Source organism: Streptopelia decaocto, assembly GCF_964273445.1.
Source record: "Streptopelia decaocto genome assembly, chromosome: 21".
Lineage (NCBI taxonomy): Eukaryota > Metazoa > Chordata > Aves > Columbiformes > Columbidae > Streptopelia > Streptopelia decaocto.
Window position 1 is genome coordinate 850,699 of NC_138676.1, and position 15,885 is coordinate 866,583.

At 59.5% G+C, this 15,885-nt stretch overlaps 1 protein-coding gene across 1 annotated transcript; it reads right to left on the bottom strand.

Annotated features, from left to right (window-relative positions):
* Positions 1–3,881: 3,881 nt before the first annotated feature.
* On the bottom strand, positions 3,882–13,801 carry TMPRSS13 (transmembrane serine protease 13). Its single transcript, XM_082070327.1, has 14 exons — positions 13,726–13,801; positions 12,621–12,734; positions 7,913–8,084; positions 7,488–7,589; positions 6,650–6,772; positions 6,436–6,565; positions 6,267–6,359; positions 6,142–6,185; positions 5,728–5,887; positions 5,457–5,629; positions 5,204–5,302; positions 4,939–5,081; positions 4,669–4,821; positions 3,882–4,559 (listed from the first exon to the last, which is right to left on the bottom strand). Exons 2-14 carry the CDS (start codon positions 12,639–12,641, stop codon positions 4,545–4,547), a joined length of 1,428 nt encoding a protein of 475 aa, XP_081926453.1. The 5' UTR covers positions 12,642–12,734; positions 13,726–13,801; the 3' UTR covers positions 3,882–4,544.
* Positions 13,802–15,885: the final 2,084 nt, after the last annotated feature.

The window sequence follows — 15,885 nt, forward strand, 5'->3', positions numbered from 1 at the left end:
GATCCTCCATGATTTAGCAGCTACAGAAAAACACCCAAAAGACCCTTTGGGTTTTACACAGAGCAGGTCAGGAACCAGCACATACTTGAGCCAGTCAGTGCAAAACCCTGTCTAGCAGAAGGAGAAGAGCTGGATCCACTGCTGTTGTGAACAAACGCCCTGTCACTGAGCTTTGTGCCAAGTGACGGGTTTATTCCCGTCGGACAGCCAGCTGTCTTGGGAGGAACAAGATCTGAGAGGAGATACGTGTTTAATATAGCGTGGCACAGTCCCCAGAGGAAAAGCCTGTGCCTGGCGAGCTGCTGGTGAGCCGGGAGCAGCCACAGCAGGGCAGGAAGCTGAGGCCCTGCGCTGCTCAGAGCCACCTAGGTGCCGGGGGGCTTTGGCCAGGGCCACCCTCTGGCCGTGGGCATCGGCAGCGGGAGAGCAGTGAGCCGGGGGCTTGCCCTGCGCTCCTGAGAGCGGTGCGAGGCACAGCACCAAAGCTGCTCACTGCTGTCCGACCAAACCCAGAGCTTCCCACAGCCTGGGCACCTGGCCTGGAGAGCCATTTCTTCTGCAAAACAACACCTTAGCCATGCTGCCACCACTGAGCTGCTCATCACTGAGCTCAAAGGCATCTTAGATAGAAATCAGCCTCACAGACAATCACGGCATACAGTCCACTGGACATTCATTTCCCGGTTTCCAGTAAAATATAAAAAGAAAATAAAGCAGCAGTGGCATTTCAAGGCAATTATTCAGAAGGGTCAAGAGATACAGACCAACACAGAGGAGCTGGACAACATCAACGTCTCCTTAATGCGTAGGGATAACATGATAAGGCTGTCAGCTACTCTGCAGTGAATGAGGCAGGGATCAAGCAGTTATAATCAAGTTTTGGGCTTCTCTGACCTTACTCCTCAGCTGTTATTATCCACTGCACACAGTACGATATTCTGATGCTGTGACGATGCCCCGGGGCTGCAGCGGGTCTCTGCAGGTGCACACACAGCGCACAGTCCGCACAGCTGGATGTGCCTCATGCTCTCCTTCCTCTGGTTCTCTGTTAACAGTTGTGCAGGGTGCTGCCCCAAGTAAGAAGGATGAAAAAAATGTTTAACATAGATTTTTTTTTTCTGTACAAACTCAGGTAAAATAGAGACCCTGTTGTGAATGTAGGAAGTGAAGTGTCCGCTGTGCTACTCCCACGAAGGGAGCGCAGCTCTGGCGGCTGGTGGCGGTGAACGCCTGCTCCTCTGGACAGAGCCGTACCGAGCAACGGCGTCTTCCCCGGAGAAACCGGGCCAAGAGCCGCTGGCGTAGGGCAGGCGAGCGGCACAGCGGCCAGGCTGGCGATGGTGATTGATGCTGATGAAGGGGCTGGGCTGATCTCCTCACGCTGTTTGAGTCAACGGGAGCACTGCCAGGAGCTCACCAAGGGCGTGATGTGCGTCTCAGACTGGAGCAGGGGTGGAGCAGACGCCTCCTCCCTGGGGCAGCCGGCAAAGAAAGCAACTGCTTGCTGTCCAGAACTTTCCCCTCCCGTTTTAAGGTCTTTCCCTTCTCCGGGGAGCCGAGCTTGCAGACTGCCCGCTCAGCGGCAGCACAGCCCTCAGCCTGCTCAGGGGCGCGGGAGAACCGGGCAGTGACAAAAGTTGTGCAGAGCCATACGGCTGCATTTAACACAAAAACATCTTCTTGCATCAGGCCTAAGTCATTCCTGGTGCTCTGAATTCCCCCCGGAGCGAACGGCAAAGCAGCAGAGTGAGCTGCAGCTGCTGCGGAGCACATTGAGCGGCTGAGCACAGCCAGCGTGGGTACGGCACAAAACGACCTTCGGCGACTCCGTGCCAAGTAATGATGTTACTGACCGCGGAAAGGAACCAATCTGAAACTAGGGGAAAAACATTTTTGTAGAGAAACATCATCTCTGAAACCATATAAACAAATCAGCTTCAACACAACAGAACAGAGAGCTATAAAAGGAGAGTTTGGGAACAGCACCGCTAATGGTCAGTAATTCACATGGTGCCCGCCAGACTGTATTTTTGTAAGTTATGTTCCTTGGCCTGTGATTTCCAAAGCACAGAGGAATGTGGAAGGAGCTGCACTCAGACAGGACACAGCCGAGCAAGCAGGGTCCTGAGCACAGGGGCTGTGCAAGAGCTGCAGCCGAGGCCCTGTGCTGGTCCCAGGGTTCTCTGGGCGGGCACCACGGCCGGGCTCCCCGGGGGTACAGACAGCAGCACCTTCACGCTTCAGCGCTCCGGGAGTGGAGGGGGAGCGGTGCCTGAGATATCTGCTCCATCTGCACGGTGCTGGCTCTGGGAGCAGCAGGGCACCGCAGCCGTGGCCGGGCAGCTTCACCAGAAACCCATCACTTCTGATCCGGTTAGAAAAACTCAGCCCTTGGGAAAGCACGGCACACCTTGGTGCGCGCCCGGGAGGAGAGGCTGCTGGATGGCAGCCTTAGGAAAAAATCCAATTTGTATTAGTGGCTGAAATACTTTCTCTACTTTGAGAGACTATTTCAGAGAACAGAAGAGCAATAACCTCTGAGGAGGTGAAAGCCACCGCACAGCAGCAGGTTCTCCGCGGGCTGAAATGGCAATTACAAGGAAGATAATTCCAGAAAGATCAGCTCTTATTAAGTTCCCATTTTTGTTTTATTCTTTCTCAAAAGATCTGTTTCTCCAGCATACCATCTCAGACAGCAATAAAACGTTATGAGCTGCTGCAAGTGCACACTATGGCTTTTATGAGCAGAAACCCCAAGATCCCAGAGAGCCTTTGGACCGAAGTAAGCTGTGTCTGAAACTTAAGACCCATTGAATTCACAGTTTAATCAGGCCAATGTAGAAGGGGGAAGGCACACAGGGCCCCTGTTCTTACCCCGTCTTGGCTGCTTGTGTTGGCCAGAGGACCCGAGTCCTTCCCGGCGCACGTGCGGGGCACTGGGCTGCAGCGCTGCCAGCAGAGACGCGCTGACTCCACGTGCCGGGGAGCAGGAGCCCCCGTTCCTCCCTGGCACGTGTCCTGTGGCCAGGGCAGGGGTGCCACCGAGCCCCCGCACAGGGCACCCAACGGGCACAGAGAATTTCAGTAAGTTACCAGAAGGCAGAGCGCAAAGACACCCTAAAGCAAAGCCAAACCAGTCCCGTGGCCTCCGCATACCCCCTTCACGAGAGGCTCGCACACGCCGTGGGAGGTTTCTGGGTTGCTTCTTTGAAAAGCTGTTTGAGGTCAGGCTGACTCAGTGTTTCCCAAAAGGCAACAACACTAATTGTTTCGGTGCAGGTCTGGAGCCGGCGCCAAGCGCCGCCCTGCGCACGGGGACCTGCTGCCGGCCCCGGGAGGGGCAGGTGCTTTCTGCGCACGTAGAGCCAGACTCAACCTGCTATCCCAAAATTCAAATGCAAACCGCAGCTCTCTGCCTGCAGATAAGCCTTTCTGGGAACCCGGGGGGTGCTCCCAGGAGCTGAGGAGGGGATGTGCCTCCAGCAGCCCACGCACCCCGAGAAGCTCTCATCTTCACTTTGCACTGGCCCCTGCAGCTCTGGAGCCTGTGCGCAGTTGGAGATGACAATCTCCGGCACTGTTATGGGAAATGAGCCTTCCCAGTCCACAAAGAGCCAAGTTTAAGTGCCGCAAGTGATGCGGGTTGGAAACCAGGCTGCCTGGCCCACGCAAAGTCCCATACTCACAGCATTTGGGCACCTGCCGTTCCCAGTTCCTCTGCTGGACACGACAGCACTGGGGCTTTGTCCCCCCACGCCACACCAAGCTCCTTCCCCAGGAGGAGAGGCAGCCCCTTTCTCCCAGTCATGACCAGTAACCCAGAGGGGTTACTGGGCTTCCCTTCCAGCCTGTCCAAAAGAGCCTTCTCCATGCAGAGCACTACCAAACCATTTATTGAGAAGTGTGCGGGGTGGCCGGGTGCCCCAGGGCCCGTCTGCAGCTGAGCACACGCGTGGGGAGAGGAGCGCAGCCTCGGCACGGGACAGGCAGCCTCTGCTCCCCCCACGGGCGCCCACGTTGCCAGCCACGGCCACCACTGGCAGCAGCGTGCGGAGGAGATGGCTCCCGAGCCACGGGCACCCCACGGCTTCCCTGCTCCGCGCTTCCACCCGCAACCTCCTCCGGATGGACGGGCAGCGCCAGCAGCCCCTGGCCCGCCGAGCGTGCTGCAGTCCTGCCAGGACGCGCTGACGACACCCCCATCCAGACATGTCTATTGACAGGAGAACCGCAGACACGGGGCGAGGAGGCGGCTCCCGGCTGGCACAGCCGGCACGGGCAGCTGTCCCTGCGCTGCTGGGCTGGGGCTGGCTGGGTATCCTGCCCAGCCACCTCCAAGCCACCGTCCTTGCACAGGGCAAGGGCAGAGTCACTTTGCAGGTGATGTATTTTCAGAGGTTGGGGCAGTGACAGGTCCCCGGCTGCATGGACAGTCCAGAGGTAGGTGGGGGGATCTGCTGGTAGCATCGTGGGCTTGTGGCCACCAAAGGCAGGGGTCTGCGCCAGCCAGAGGGGCACAGCCCAGGCAAGTGTCCATCCCGGTCTTAGTCGTTCTCGCTCTGCAAGGGAGAGAGGAGAGAGCAAGGGTGAGGTGCCAGGGGCTGGGGGGGACACGGGTCCACCTTATGAGTCTCCCTGCCCGAGCACAGCCCTGCTGTGCCGCCTCACCTCCATTTTACTGTATATCCAGCTGAGAAGCTTTGTCACACGTGTGTAAACACCAGGCTTGTTCTTCTGGCCACATCCTGTCCCCCAGCTCGTCACCCCAGCCACATACCAGCGGCCGTTGTCCTCGCAGACCAAGGGCCCTCCGCTGTCACCCTGGCACAGAGGGGCAGAGCAGTGAGGAGAGGGGACAGGAGATGCCCCTCTGCTGGCACCCAAGCCCTGCTGATGCTGTGCCACCTTGCCTGGCAGGACCATGTCCCTCTGCCTCACCTGGCACGCATCCTTCCCTCCCTGCAGGTACCCAGCGCACATCATCCGGGGGGTCAGGTAGCCTTCGTACACCTTGTCGCTGTTGCAGATCTTGTAGTCGATCAGCTTCACCTCGGCCTCCCGCAGCTTTGGGGATGTGTTATCTGCAAGGCAGGAGGAGCAAGTGCTGTGAGACACCCCTGTGAGAGCAGCCCTCGAGTTCTGCAGCAGAGCCACGCTCGCTCCTCTCGGGTGCTGCCTGCAGAGCGCCAGCATCCTTCCTCACCTTCGTTTTCCCTCGTCTTCCCAAAACCAGTGATGAAGCAGGACCTGCCAGTCTGGAACCGCTGGCCGTACATGGGGAGGCAGGCTGGGCGAACCTGAGCTGGAGGGAGACATGATGAAAAGCAGGTGAGGAGAGAGGAATGAGTCACCCAGGAGCAAAACAGCTGCTGTAGTCATCAGCGCTGTGGCTGGGGAGCACCCAGGCTCCCTCTGTGCCCCCAAACACCAGCCCCAGCCGGGCTCAGAGACCTCACCTGAGAGCGTCAGCGGCCTGGAGAGCTTCATGAGAGCGATGTCGTAGTCATCATGATCATCGCTGTAGTTGGAGTTGATGATGACCTGGGAGACGGAGATGCCCTCTGCGTGCTGCTTCAGGTCTGAGACCCCGCTGTAGACCTTCCAGTCGTCCAGGATCTTCATGCTGTTCCTGGGCGGGAGAGGCAGGGACAACAGGAATGAGCCGCCCGCTGGGGCCGCGCCGGCGCCGCTCCCGCAGCCTGCGCCAGGGCTGGCGGCAGCACTCACATGAAGAAGCAGTGCGCCGCGGTGAGGACCCACTGCGCGCCGATGATGGTGCCGCCGCAGATGTGGATCGGCCCGTACTGCACGCTGACTTGCCAGGGCCATTTGGCCACAGAGGTTTCTTTTCCTCCGATGATCCGGCCAGAAATCCTCTGTCCACAGGCTGGGGGGAGAGCAGGGCTCAGAGCGGGGGCAAGCCCGGAGCAGGATGCACAGCATCCCCACCACCCGCAGGCACTCAGAACGTTCATCGGGGCCAGAGGGAATGAAATCTTTGTAGCTTTCTATTACCCAGGGTGTTTGCTGGAAAACGCCCTGTTTGCCCAACCCTGTGCAAAGAAAGGAGGAAAGTGCTCCCAAGCAAACATTTGGCCCTTCCCGCCCTCCGCCATGCACGCTGCCAGCCAGCCCCCTTACTTGTGCATCGGAGGGAGACGTACTTTCCCGTGAGACACTGCGAGCTGCCGGAGAGAAGAGGGGGGGAGCCTCAGCCCCAGCCCTGCGGCACCAGGGCAGGGGCAGGAGGTGACGCTGCCCGGTACCTGTTGAGGCTCTGCTGGATGGTCTCTCGCTCGTCGGTCACGCTGAGGCTCTTGCCGGAGAAGTGCAGGGGGATGTACTCAGTCTGTGACGCACTGGGAGGGGAGAGGACAGAGGCAGTGAGGGGGGACCCCGGCAGCCAAACAGGACAACCCACTCCCAGGGAATTACTTCTGAAATCCCAGTTGCTGGCAGGTCTTTCTGGAGAAGGAATCATCCCAGGTGCTGCTGCACACCGGCAGCCACTGGCTCTCGGTGCTGGAGTAGACGTGGAGCAGGGACTCGTCGGACACGAAGCGCACTGTGGGGATGGAGCGGGGGGTCAGTGGTACTCAGAGCCCGGGGTCTCCCCCCATTCCCACCGCCCCGGCTGCCCGTGCCTCACCGCAGCCCAGCTCGTCGCTCCTCTGGGAGCAGTCCACCACGCCGTCACAGCGCACGGGGCTGTGCTTGCAGCTCTCAGCAGGCTCCTTGTACACGATGCCGGTCTGCGACCGCCAGAACATAACTACAAGCAAGTACACGCTGTGATGAGGCCAGGGCCAGCGGCAGGGGCTCAGCCTGGGCAAAGGTGCTGGGACCCCCGGGGCCGGGTCTGGAGGAGCTCTGCCACACACAGGGGCTCTCCCAAACACCTCGGAAGGCGTGAGGCTGGGAACAGATCTGCCCTTTGAGCCAAGACTGAATGGCTGGCCAGCCTGAGCACCCCCTGTGCCAGCGCAGCCGCTCGGCTGCTGCCAGCCCCCCTCACTCCACCTGCTTCTAACTTGCTCCTGCAGAAGGACTGAGCCCCACAAATGCTTCAAGCCCACCAGCTACAGCAGCTGGAGAACCAGCAGCTGGATGTCAGGCAGATTAAATTACAGTGATTCCCCCAGTGCTTGTTCTGCCTATGGACTGCCCTGCCTGCTAAGCCTGCGCCCCAGGGAGGGCGAGCCTGGGTGCTGCTGGGGGTGCCCTACCCACCAAAGCAAGCCCAGGGCAAGGAAAGCGCAGCGCGATCCCCCCGAGAGCGCAGGAGCACAAGCAGCAGCTCTGCTTTCCCAGTGTCCACCAGATGTCAGGAACACCCAGGAAAAGGGACGTCTCTGCCTGCTGCCTGCTGTCCGGGGCTTCCCTGGGCACCTCCCTGCCCAGGTCTCCCCAGACTCTGCTGACCTCCCAGCCCCTCTCCGAGGTCCCCCCTGTGAGCCCCGAGCTGGCCCAGCTGGGACCCCACTCACACAGCAGGATGAGGGCGACGAGCAGCACGATGAGGATGGAGACGCAGAAGATAAGCGCAAGCCGCCGCTGGCTCATGCAGGGAGCTCTGAACATGGAGGATCCTGGCAGCAGGGTGGGCGCAGGGTCAGCAGCCGCCTCCCCAGGGTGCCCAGCCCCCGCCGCCCATCAGCATGTGCCAGGAGCTCCCCAGGGATCCCCTGAGAAGTGGGAGAGCAGGGCCATGCACTCCCTGCACCGCCCCGGTGTACCCCCATCCCACCACGGTCACCCGCCTCTCCATTGCCCCCCACATCCCTCACACCCCCAGCGAAACACCAGCCTGTGGCTGAGGCTGTGCCAGCCACCGGCACAGGGACCATTCCCCCCTCCCTCCCCAGGACTGGGGCCAGGGCGGGCAGAGGCCACCTCGGCACCATCCTCTTACGTGTGCTCTCACAGGTCGTGCAGGGCGCCGGCGCCGGGCTGGACTCGGGGCTGTAGGGCTTGAAGCTGATGCCCAGGACACTTTCTCGAGGCTGCGGAGCTCGGGCGCTGAAGATGCTGCTGGCCGTGGAGGCATGGAGGCTGGGAGGGACGCTGCTGGGTGATGCCGTGGACTGTGAGCAGAGGAGATCGATACCGGCAATGACCGTCGCTCACCGGACAGTCCCCCCGCTGTCCCCTCGCTGCCCAGGCAGCCGTGAAGCAAAGGCGACATGGAGACAAGGTCCCTGGCACGTGGCGGCTGTTCCTCCAGAGCACCATGGGCCTCATGGAGAGTTACTGCTGCAGCGCCTCTTCCCAGCTGTGCCCCAGCTGGGACAGCTGCAAACCTCTGTCACAGAGCTTTCCCCCTTTAGGTGGCCGCTGGCCGAATTTCCCAAACCGATGGCTTGGCTCAGAGCAATGAGCCGGCTGCTTTGCCTCACGTCAGTCACGCTGTGGCCCAGTTCCATGGGGCTAGTGCCCCAATTTATGCATCTGTCCTTAATTAGCCATTTGAAAAATACAGTGCAATTTCCAGCTGTTATTTAGTAATACTTAATAATCAGTGTTTTCCAAGCCCTGAAACATCCTGCCCCCTGGAATGCTGTTCTGCAGTTGTGCCACTCCTAATCCGTGAATTTACAAAAGAATATGTATTTGTTTCCTTTCCTCAAGACACATTCTTCTGAGTGCTCCATCAGGTTCAATCAGCTACAGAAGCCTCTCATTTTCCTTCAGAGAGGACGTGTGTACTAAGCCCACAAATAAAGCTGTTTCCTCTGCCACTTGTAAAACTAAGATACAGCTCTGGCAATAAGAAACGACTGCGTGCCTTAGAGAAACTGCAAGGGTGTTGCCAGCCTGCACATGGGGCTCAAACACACCTCTCCGGAAGCCTGTTTCTGATTTTTGGCCCTGCAGCTGCTAGAGACCACATTGCCCCGTAACCAGAAAACATCCCTTTCCCTGCCAAGGCAGCGAGCAGCACCAGGGCCGGCGCACGGCTCCGGAACGGGCAGCGCAGGAGCAGCATCGGGAGCTGCTGCCGCCGAATCACCCCCTTCCAGCTGCATCTTCTCTACCCTCGTGTTTCCTGCCGGGAACCGGGAGCCCTAATGAGCACGTCGGGAGCCTGCTCAGGCTCATGCTTTGCAAATACGGCTGTGCCCTTCCTCACAAGGCGGTGGTGTAACTTCCTGGGCAGCATCCCGTGAGTCACGCAGCCCGGCGCGGCCACGCACGCTGCTGGCACGGGGTCTGCCTCATCCCCCACGGCACATCCCGGGGACACGCCGTGCCTCGAGCCGTGCCTCGAGCCGTGCCTCGGGAGCTGCTCGTGGCCCGCGGGCAGCAGCGCCCCCGGCTCCCACCCTGGGCAGCAGCAGGTGCGCAGGGCCACCCCGGCACAGACCTCTTCCCGCGGCCCAGGGGAACCTTGGCACAGGCACCAACGTCTCCTGGCTCTTGAGAGACACCTCCCTGCTCACCTCAGGGGACAAGGACCAAGCGAGCAGCTCCTTGTGTCCTGTGTGCATGGGAGGAGCAGGGCTGCAGCGTGCGCAGTCACAGCAATGGGATGCCAGCTCCCCAGAGCATTGCACACCCGCACTGTGAAACACCCCTGGGTATCCTCAGTGCTTGTTAGAAAGTGTGTGCGATCAGCAAGAGCTGCAGCACATCCTGCACCGCTGCTTTGCAGAATAAAAGCAAGATACCAGGAACCCTTCCTAGGAAAAGAATTTCTCCTGTCTATGCATAAATGAGGTTTTTGTAAATACCCAGGCAGTATCATTTACGCTGGCATTGTATGCTATCTCCACATGTCTGGTATTTCACATGCCTCCTCCTGAAAGCAAGCATAACCCTTCGGTTATCGGCTCAGCAGAACTACAATGCTGTTAAGGACAAACCTGTCCAGTGTACCAGAAAACACAGCCCAGCTTCACCAGCAAGCCAGAGATGCTGGATGCTAATGCACTTCTACCTTCAGTCTACAAATATTTCACACTAACACATAAGTTCACTATAAGTGAACTTATAAGCGAACGGCATCACGGATCACCTTTCCCACTATAGGTTAAATTGCTCTTATTATTCCTTAGCAGGAAACACATGTCCTTTCTTAAACTTGGGTGAACCATTAGCCACTTATTTCCTTAAAAGTCTAAAGTCCAAGTATATTCTTTTTAGGTTTACCGCAGAAGCTAAAAAAAGTTTTACCATGGGCTTCTGGTAAGCAGCATTAACTGGTTGCTGTTGTGCAGGCAGTGGAGCTGAGAACGAACAGCAGCAGCTGCTTTACAAAGATATTTCTGTTAGGGAGCAGCAAGCGAGCTGTGACTTCTGCCCACAAAACCTTTGCTCATCCTTTGCTGGCTTTTGAGTAAAAGCCAGAGCCAGTGGAGCCTGGCTCACATGCGCCTGTGGTTTGAGCCCTTTTCTGCTCTGACGTTCTCTCTGCGAAGGTCCCACCAGCCGCAAGAGCTTTAAGCGCTGCTGCGGGCTGGTGTTTGACAGTCATGTGTGGGGAGGGGGGCACGGACAGCCCCGTGCCGGGCTGACGCTCAGACAACGGGGCACAGCGGTGCTGGGGACACACAGGGGACAAGTGACTGTACCTGTCTGCAAGACGGGCCCTTTGCTAGACCTGTCATGAGCATGAACACCAGCTCACTCCTTTGCTCTGCTCGGAGGCTTTGAGCAGAGCTGGGAAAAGCACCTGAAGGACAAAGAGCAGCACCAGAGAAGCCCACCCCCTCTGCACCTGGAGCCGCCATGCGCGCAGCCCTGGCTCCCTGCGCAGGGACAGCCACCAAAGCCAGAGCAGCGAGGGCAGCCGCGGGAAGGCAGCCCAGCCGGCGGGAGCCTCAGCTCCGCGCGGGACGGGGAAGGCGGCAGCGAAAGCAGGCACCAGTCACCCAGTTTCGGAGTGGGAGGCACAGCGGAAGGAGTCAGGCAACACCTGGGGTGTTGCAACCGGAGCCGAGGCCCAGCGTGTCTCGGAGGAGCAGAAGGGCATGGCAGCTACCCAAGGTTTGGAGCAGCAAGATGGGAGGGAAGCAGCCTGGCTTAACTAAGCTGGAGGAAGCTGCCTAAACAGGTGATCACCTTTCCCAGCTGAGCTCGGCAGCCCTTTGACTGGGGCAGGGAACCGGCGCCTTCAGCTGTTTGTGGAGCACTGATTGTCCGCAGCAGATCAGCTCAGCAAGCACACAAGGGCGACATTGTCCTCACACTCACCTGGGACAAAACCCTGCTGAGCCTGCAAAAGCCCCCATTCCCTCCCGGGACACCTGCCCTGCTCGAGTACCGCGGCCAAGCCGTGTGTCCCTGGGAGGGACAGACCCCCGGACAAACCAGGCAGGGGCTGCGGGAGGACGCTGCCCAGACCCAGATGCCGTAAAGGGGCAGCACAGGGAAGAGAAGCCCCAAAGCATGCAAGGGCCATTTTGCAAGCGCAGGTGACAAGCTGTGCCAACTGAGCCAGCCCCATCTGGCCAGGGACAGGCTGCCCTATGCCAGTGCGAGCAGCTCTTCAGGCAGAGATCAGAAAATGTTCCAGGAGGTGAGTAATCGCTGCTCAGCCCATTCCACAGATGGGCAAATGGAGGCACGGAAAGATGAAGCGACTCTCCTGCAGTTGCAAAGCCGAGGGTGGCACCTGGGACTCTTAATGGCCCATTTAATCCAAGTGACAAAGCCAAGGTGGCACCGTGGGGATGTCCAGTATTGGGTAATTGTCTCCATACGTGGGCATCCCAATTTCTGCCCTGTTTTCACCAAGATGCAGTGCTGCTGCCTGCTTTCAGCGCTGCCCAGAGCCGGGTTCACACTGCAAAGCAGTGCTGGGGACCGGCTGCCCTTCCCTCCGGATCCAGCCGGGATGGGGCACGAGCCCACCCTGCCCTGCCCCGGCTGCTCCGTGGCACCGTGCGCCAAGGGGCAGGATGAAGGTGGCATTACAGCTGGCCCTGCCTCCCCTGGAGCCACATCTAGCCCGTGGCTGCCGGCTTTGCACGTTCCGGACATCCCTGGCACAGCCGGCAGCGTTCGGCACGGTAATTACCCGCTGCCTCACCCGGGCAGGCTGAGCCCCGTGCCCAGCTGGGGATGGATGTTTTCCTCATTACAGGATGTTCGGCGAGGCTCCACAGCCGACACCAAGCAGGTCCCAGCCCAAAAAGAGTATGGAAAGAACAGTCAGGAGAGCAGGGGAGGGAGAGCGGCAGGGGCTGAGGCCACCAGCGTGCTGCTGCTGCTCCCGACGGGCTGGCAGGAGCTGCCAGAGGGCTCAGGAACCTGCAGCTCCCAGGGGTGCCAAGTGACACCAGCTCCCGCTGGCAGCACCAGCCCGTCCCCCTGGCTCACAGATCCGCTCCAGCATGGGAAAGCGGTGGTGCTGGGGCCCTGACCCTCCTCTGCTGGCACAGGGCTGACACCAGGGATGCGGGCAGCCACCCTCCTCCCTCCATGTGCCCAGGGGGTGCTGGAGGCAGCACCCCACGCTCAGCTCACCCCAGGTCCTTCTCCCCGCCAACAGCCACGAGCAAAACCAACACCCCAGGGAGCAGGAGGGAGAAACCCAGCCCTCCAACAAGGCCCAAGGAAAACAAATCCGTACAGCCACCGAGCCACCCCCAGAGCTGAGGGAGCTGCCCCCACCTTACCGGAGTGGTTTTGCCGTCCATGGGCCGCTGCAGCGCTGGGCTGGGCTCACAGCTCCGGCACAGCCATCCTTCGCGGCGCAGCGCGAGCTCAGGTTCACGGGGACGGGGCAGGATCTGTTTGGCGAGCAGGTTCGTACGTCAGTGCCAGCGCCGGGCGCAGAGGGAAACCAGTCCAACCTGCCGCCCGGCTCCACTGCTGCCTGTTTCCCAACTGCTCCGGTACAGCATGCAAAACACCTGCCTCTCTGCCGGCCACCCCAGCCGGGCGATGGGGAACGCTGGGCAGGGGCAGCAGGAGCCCCGGCTGCGGCCAAAGGTGCGGGAGCAGGTGAGGTCTGGCCCGGGGTGAGCAGCATCAGCAGCATCCCAGGTGCCGAGGGTCCTGCTGGCTCCTCGTCGCTCTCCTGGCTGCCTGCCTGCCCAGACCCCCCGTTCTCCACCGTGTGCCCACCGTGCACATCTCCCCTGTGCTAGCTGAAGGTGGGAGAGGAGGGGATGCACAGCCATGTCCAACCCCAGCAAAAGCCCTCTGCTGTGCCCCAGGTGACTGAGAAGTCCAGAATGCCCTGTTTGAGGGGAAATCCTGTTTCCCTCTAGTTTCCCTAGAGGCTTTTTCACTCCTTTGCTAACAGAGAGATGTTTTTGCATTGTGCAAGGAGAAAGCCCCTACGTCCTCTGTGGGCATGAGCTGGGAGATGCTTTGCTTAACCCAGAACTCACATTTTGGAGAAACAAGTAAAAGCATCCAGATTAAAAGGCAAAAATCCCAGCTCCATCATGTGCTTTCTGATGCCCGGACCCACATCCCTCGGTTCTCAACACAGAGGAGGGCAGCCCCTCTGATGTCCCTGTCCCAGGAGGCTCCATGTGGCAGCGCGCTGCCTCCCGTGAACCCTGTCCCGACATTCCATTTTCCAGGCACATTTCTCCCGGCATTATTCATAGCATAAGTCCCTTATTCACCACCTCCCCACCCACACCTGCTCATCAGTAAAGCAGGAGACAAGCAGCTTTTGCAGCTGCCCTGTGTCTCCGGGTGCAGGGCAGCGGGACGTGGGGCTGGCCAAGGAGGGACAGCCCCCCAGCCAGCCCCGCGCTGCCTTACCCCGTGTCTGCACAAACTGCCACATCCTCTTCTGACAAAGGGTTCTCAGAAAGCAGCTCCAAGAATGATCGCTGGCTGGTGTTTCTGCAAAGCCACCTACGGAAAGCAAATGACAGAACCATGTGTCTGGGCTTGACCCCAGCAACCTGATGTTAAATGTCACGCACGCACAACACCTCTCGGGTTAAATCCTCACACTTTCTTGCTGGTAACTGCTCCTACAAGCCACACTGCACCCTCCCAGTCAGCAAACCGAGGTGCCAATAGCACACAGAGCCAGCGCCGGCACCACCAGCCCAGGAGGGCCCAGCGGCTCCTCCGCTCTCTGCTCAACCTCCAGGCATAAGGGAATTGGGATGGGGAGCACTCTGCTCTTGCAGGCACAGCTCTTTGTCCTGGGGCAGGACCAGCCCTCCAGCCCCAGGGAGGACAGCGTTAGGGTTCCCTGCGGTGCTGTCGCCCTTCCCAGCGGCCCACGAGCCGCTATTCCAGGGTTGGTTGTGTCACCCGTGAGGCTCGGGCGTCCCTGGGAATCCCAGCCCCGCTCCAGCCCTGCCCGTGCTGAAGCTGTCGGCTTTGCCGAGGCTGCAGAGCAGCAGCTGCAGGACATGCGCACCGGGCAAGGGAGCAGCAGCCAGGCAGGGGGTTGGAGCAAGGACGTGCTTCACCCCGCAGACACGGCAGCTCCATCGCCGGGTGGGCGCCCAGGGCTGGTGGCCGGCAGGAGGGTCCCGGCAGGAGCGGGCACAGGGAGCTCCCAGCGCTCGCTGCACCCCAGGCTCTGGGGAAAGACCTGCTGTGCAGTTCTGATGCAGGTGATTTCCAGGTTATTAAAAACACAGCTAATCCTATTCAAAGATTAGTCAGTAATTTTAAAGGTGAAAAGGAAACTCAGCAGTGTTCTTGAGGGCTGGTTTGACCTATGAACTCAAAACCTCTCCTGCCAACCCTGAAAACATGGAACTGCCCTTTGCCGTGATGCTTTGGTTTTAACGCGGTGCTTCGGGTGGTCAGCAGCGCCTGATGCAAAGCTCGTCTGTGGTTATGGCCGGGTCCCCTGCCCATGCTGGGACTGCCTTAGCACAGCATGTGGCCATGGGACACGGGACATGCGGCGTCCCTGTCTCGGGCTGGGAAGGCACCTCACAGACTAGGCACTCAGCCCAGTTGTCATTTCTCCTCAGCCTGTTTCATTTTCCACTGAATAGCCGACCATCTTTCCCAAGCTGCTGAACCACCTCACCCGCAGGACCAGCCCCACGGTTTCTTTTCCACACGGCTCCCTCCTTCCTCATTTTTGGTCCCATCGCTTTTGATTTTCACTCGTTTACATGAAACATGAGCTGTGGCTTTGTGTGGGATGGGCTATGCCTCATCTCAGGATTCCTACGTTCAGTGGATGCCAGATCTGACTCAGGAGCTGACAGCAGTGAGAGGACAACAGCTCCCAAAGAGGGGACACCAAAGCCAAGTTGGGGTGAAGCCGGGGGGATCTGCTGCCGGAGCTGCCCTCCCTGCCCATCCCCATGGCTGTCGGTGGGGGGGAGCCTCTCCCCAGCATCGCTGCCCCATGTCCACGTTCCTCATGGCCCCAACAGAGCGGAACTGGGGCCGGCACGTCCCTGGGTGCCCAGAGAGCCAGGCATGACACCATGCCCGCCATCCTGCCGCCAGGCGCTGGAGGACAGCTCGGGGGCACTGCCGGAGCCAGCCTGCAGCTGGCGGATTCGCGGTGCTCCGGCAGGGCTGCGAGCTCGTGGGAGCCTCTGGCTTTTAGTAGGAAGGATGAATCAGGGGAAGACTCAGTTCAGAGTCAGGGGCAAAAGCAGAGATCTCTCACTTTGGGCCTTTAAGGTGGCTCTTTGAGGAGCCGCTCTGCAGCGCAGGGACCCGAGGGACTCTGCAGCTTTCTGAAACTGGCCAGAGCACTCTCAGTTTCTCTTGCTTTTTTTAAATCTACATCCTTTTCACTAATTCCCCAGGGGGAAATCCCTCTTTTCTCAAGTCAAATTTCTCTCCATCACATGAGGAACCCTGGGTTTGCACAGGTCCCAGGAAATTCCTCAAGCAGGGCTTTTTCACACCCTCAACCTCCCGTTGTAACTCAGCCAGCCAGAAGGCAAAGCAGAGGGCTCACAGGCTGCTCTGTGGTAATTTGGG

What these genes read in the sequence shown, in the direction of transcription:
- TMPRSS13 (XM_082070327.1), bottom strand. Translation starts at nt 12,641, where the DNA reads ATGGACGGCAAAACCACTCCG. An exon ending in CGTCGCCCTCATCCTGCTGT is followed by an intron (nt 6,773 to 7,487) that starts GTGAGTGGGGTC and finishes ACTTGCTTGTAG; the next exon opens with TTATGTTCTGGCGGTCGCAG. An exon ending in GAGCGACGAGCTGGGCTGCG is followed by an intron (nt 6,566 to 6,649) that starts GTGAGGCACGGG and finishes CCATCCCCACAG; the next exon opens with TGCGCTTCGTGTCCGACGAG.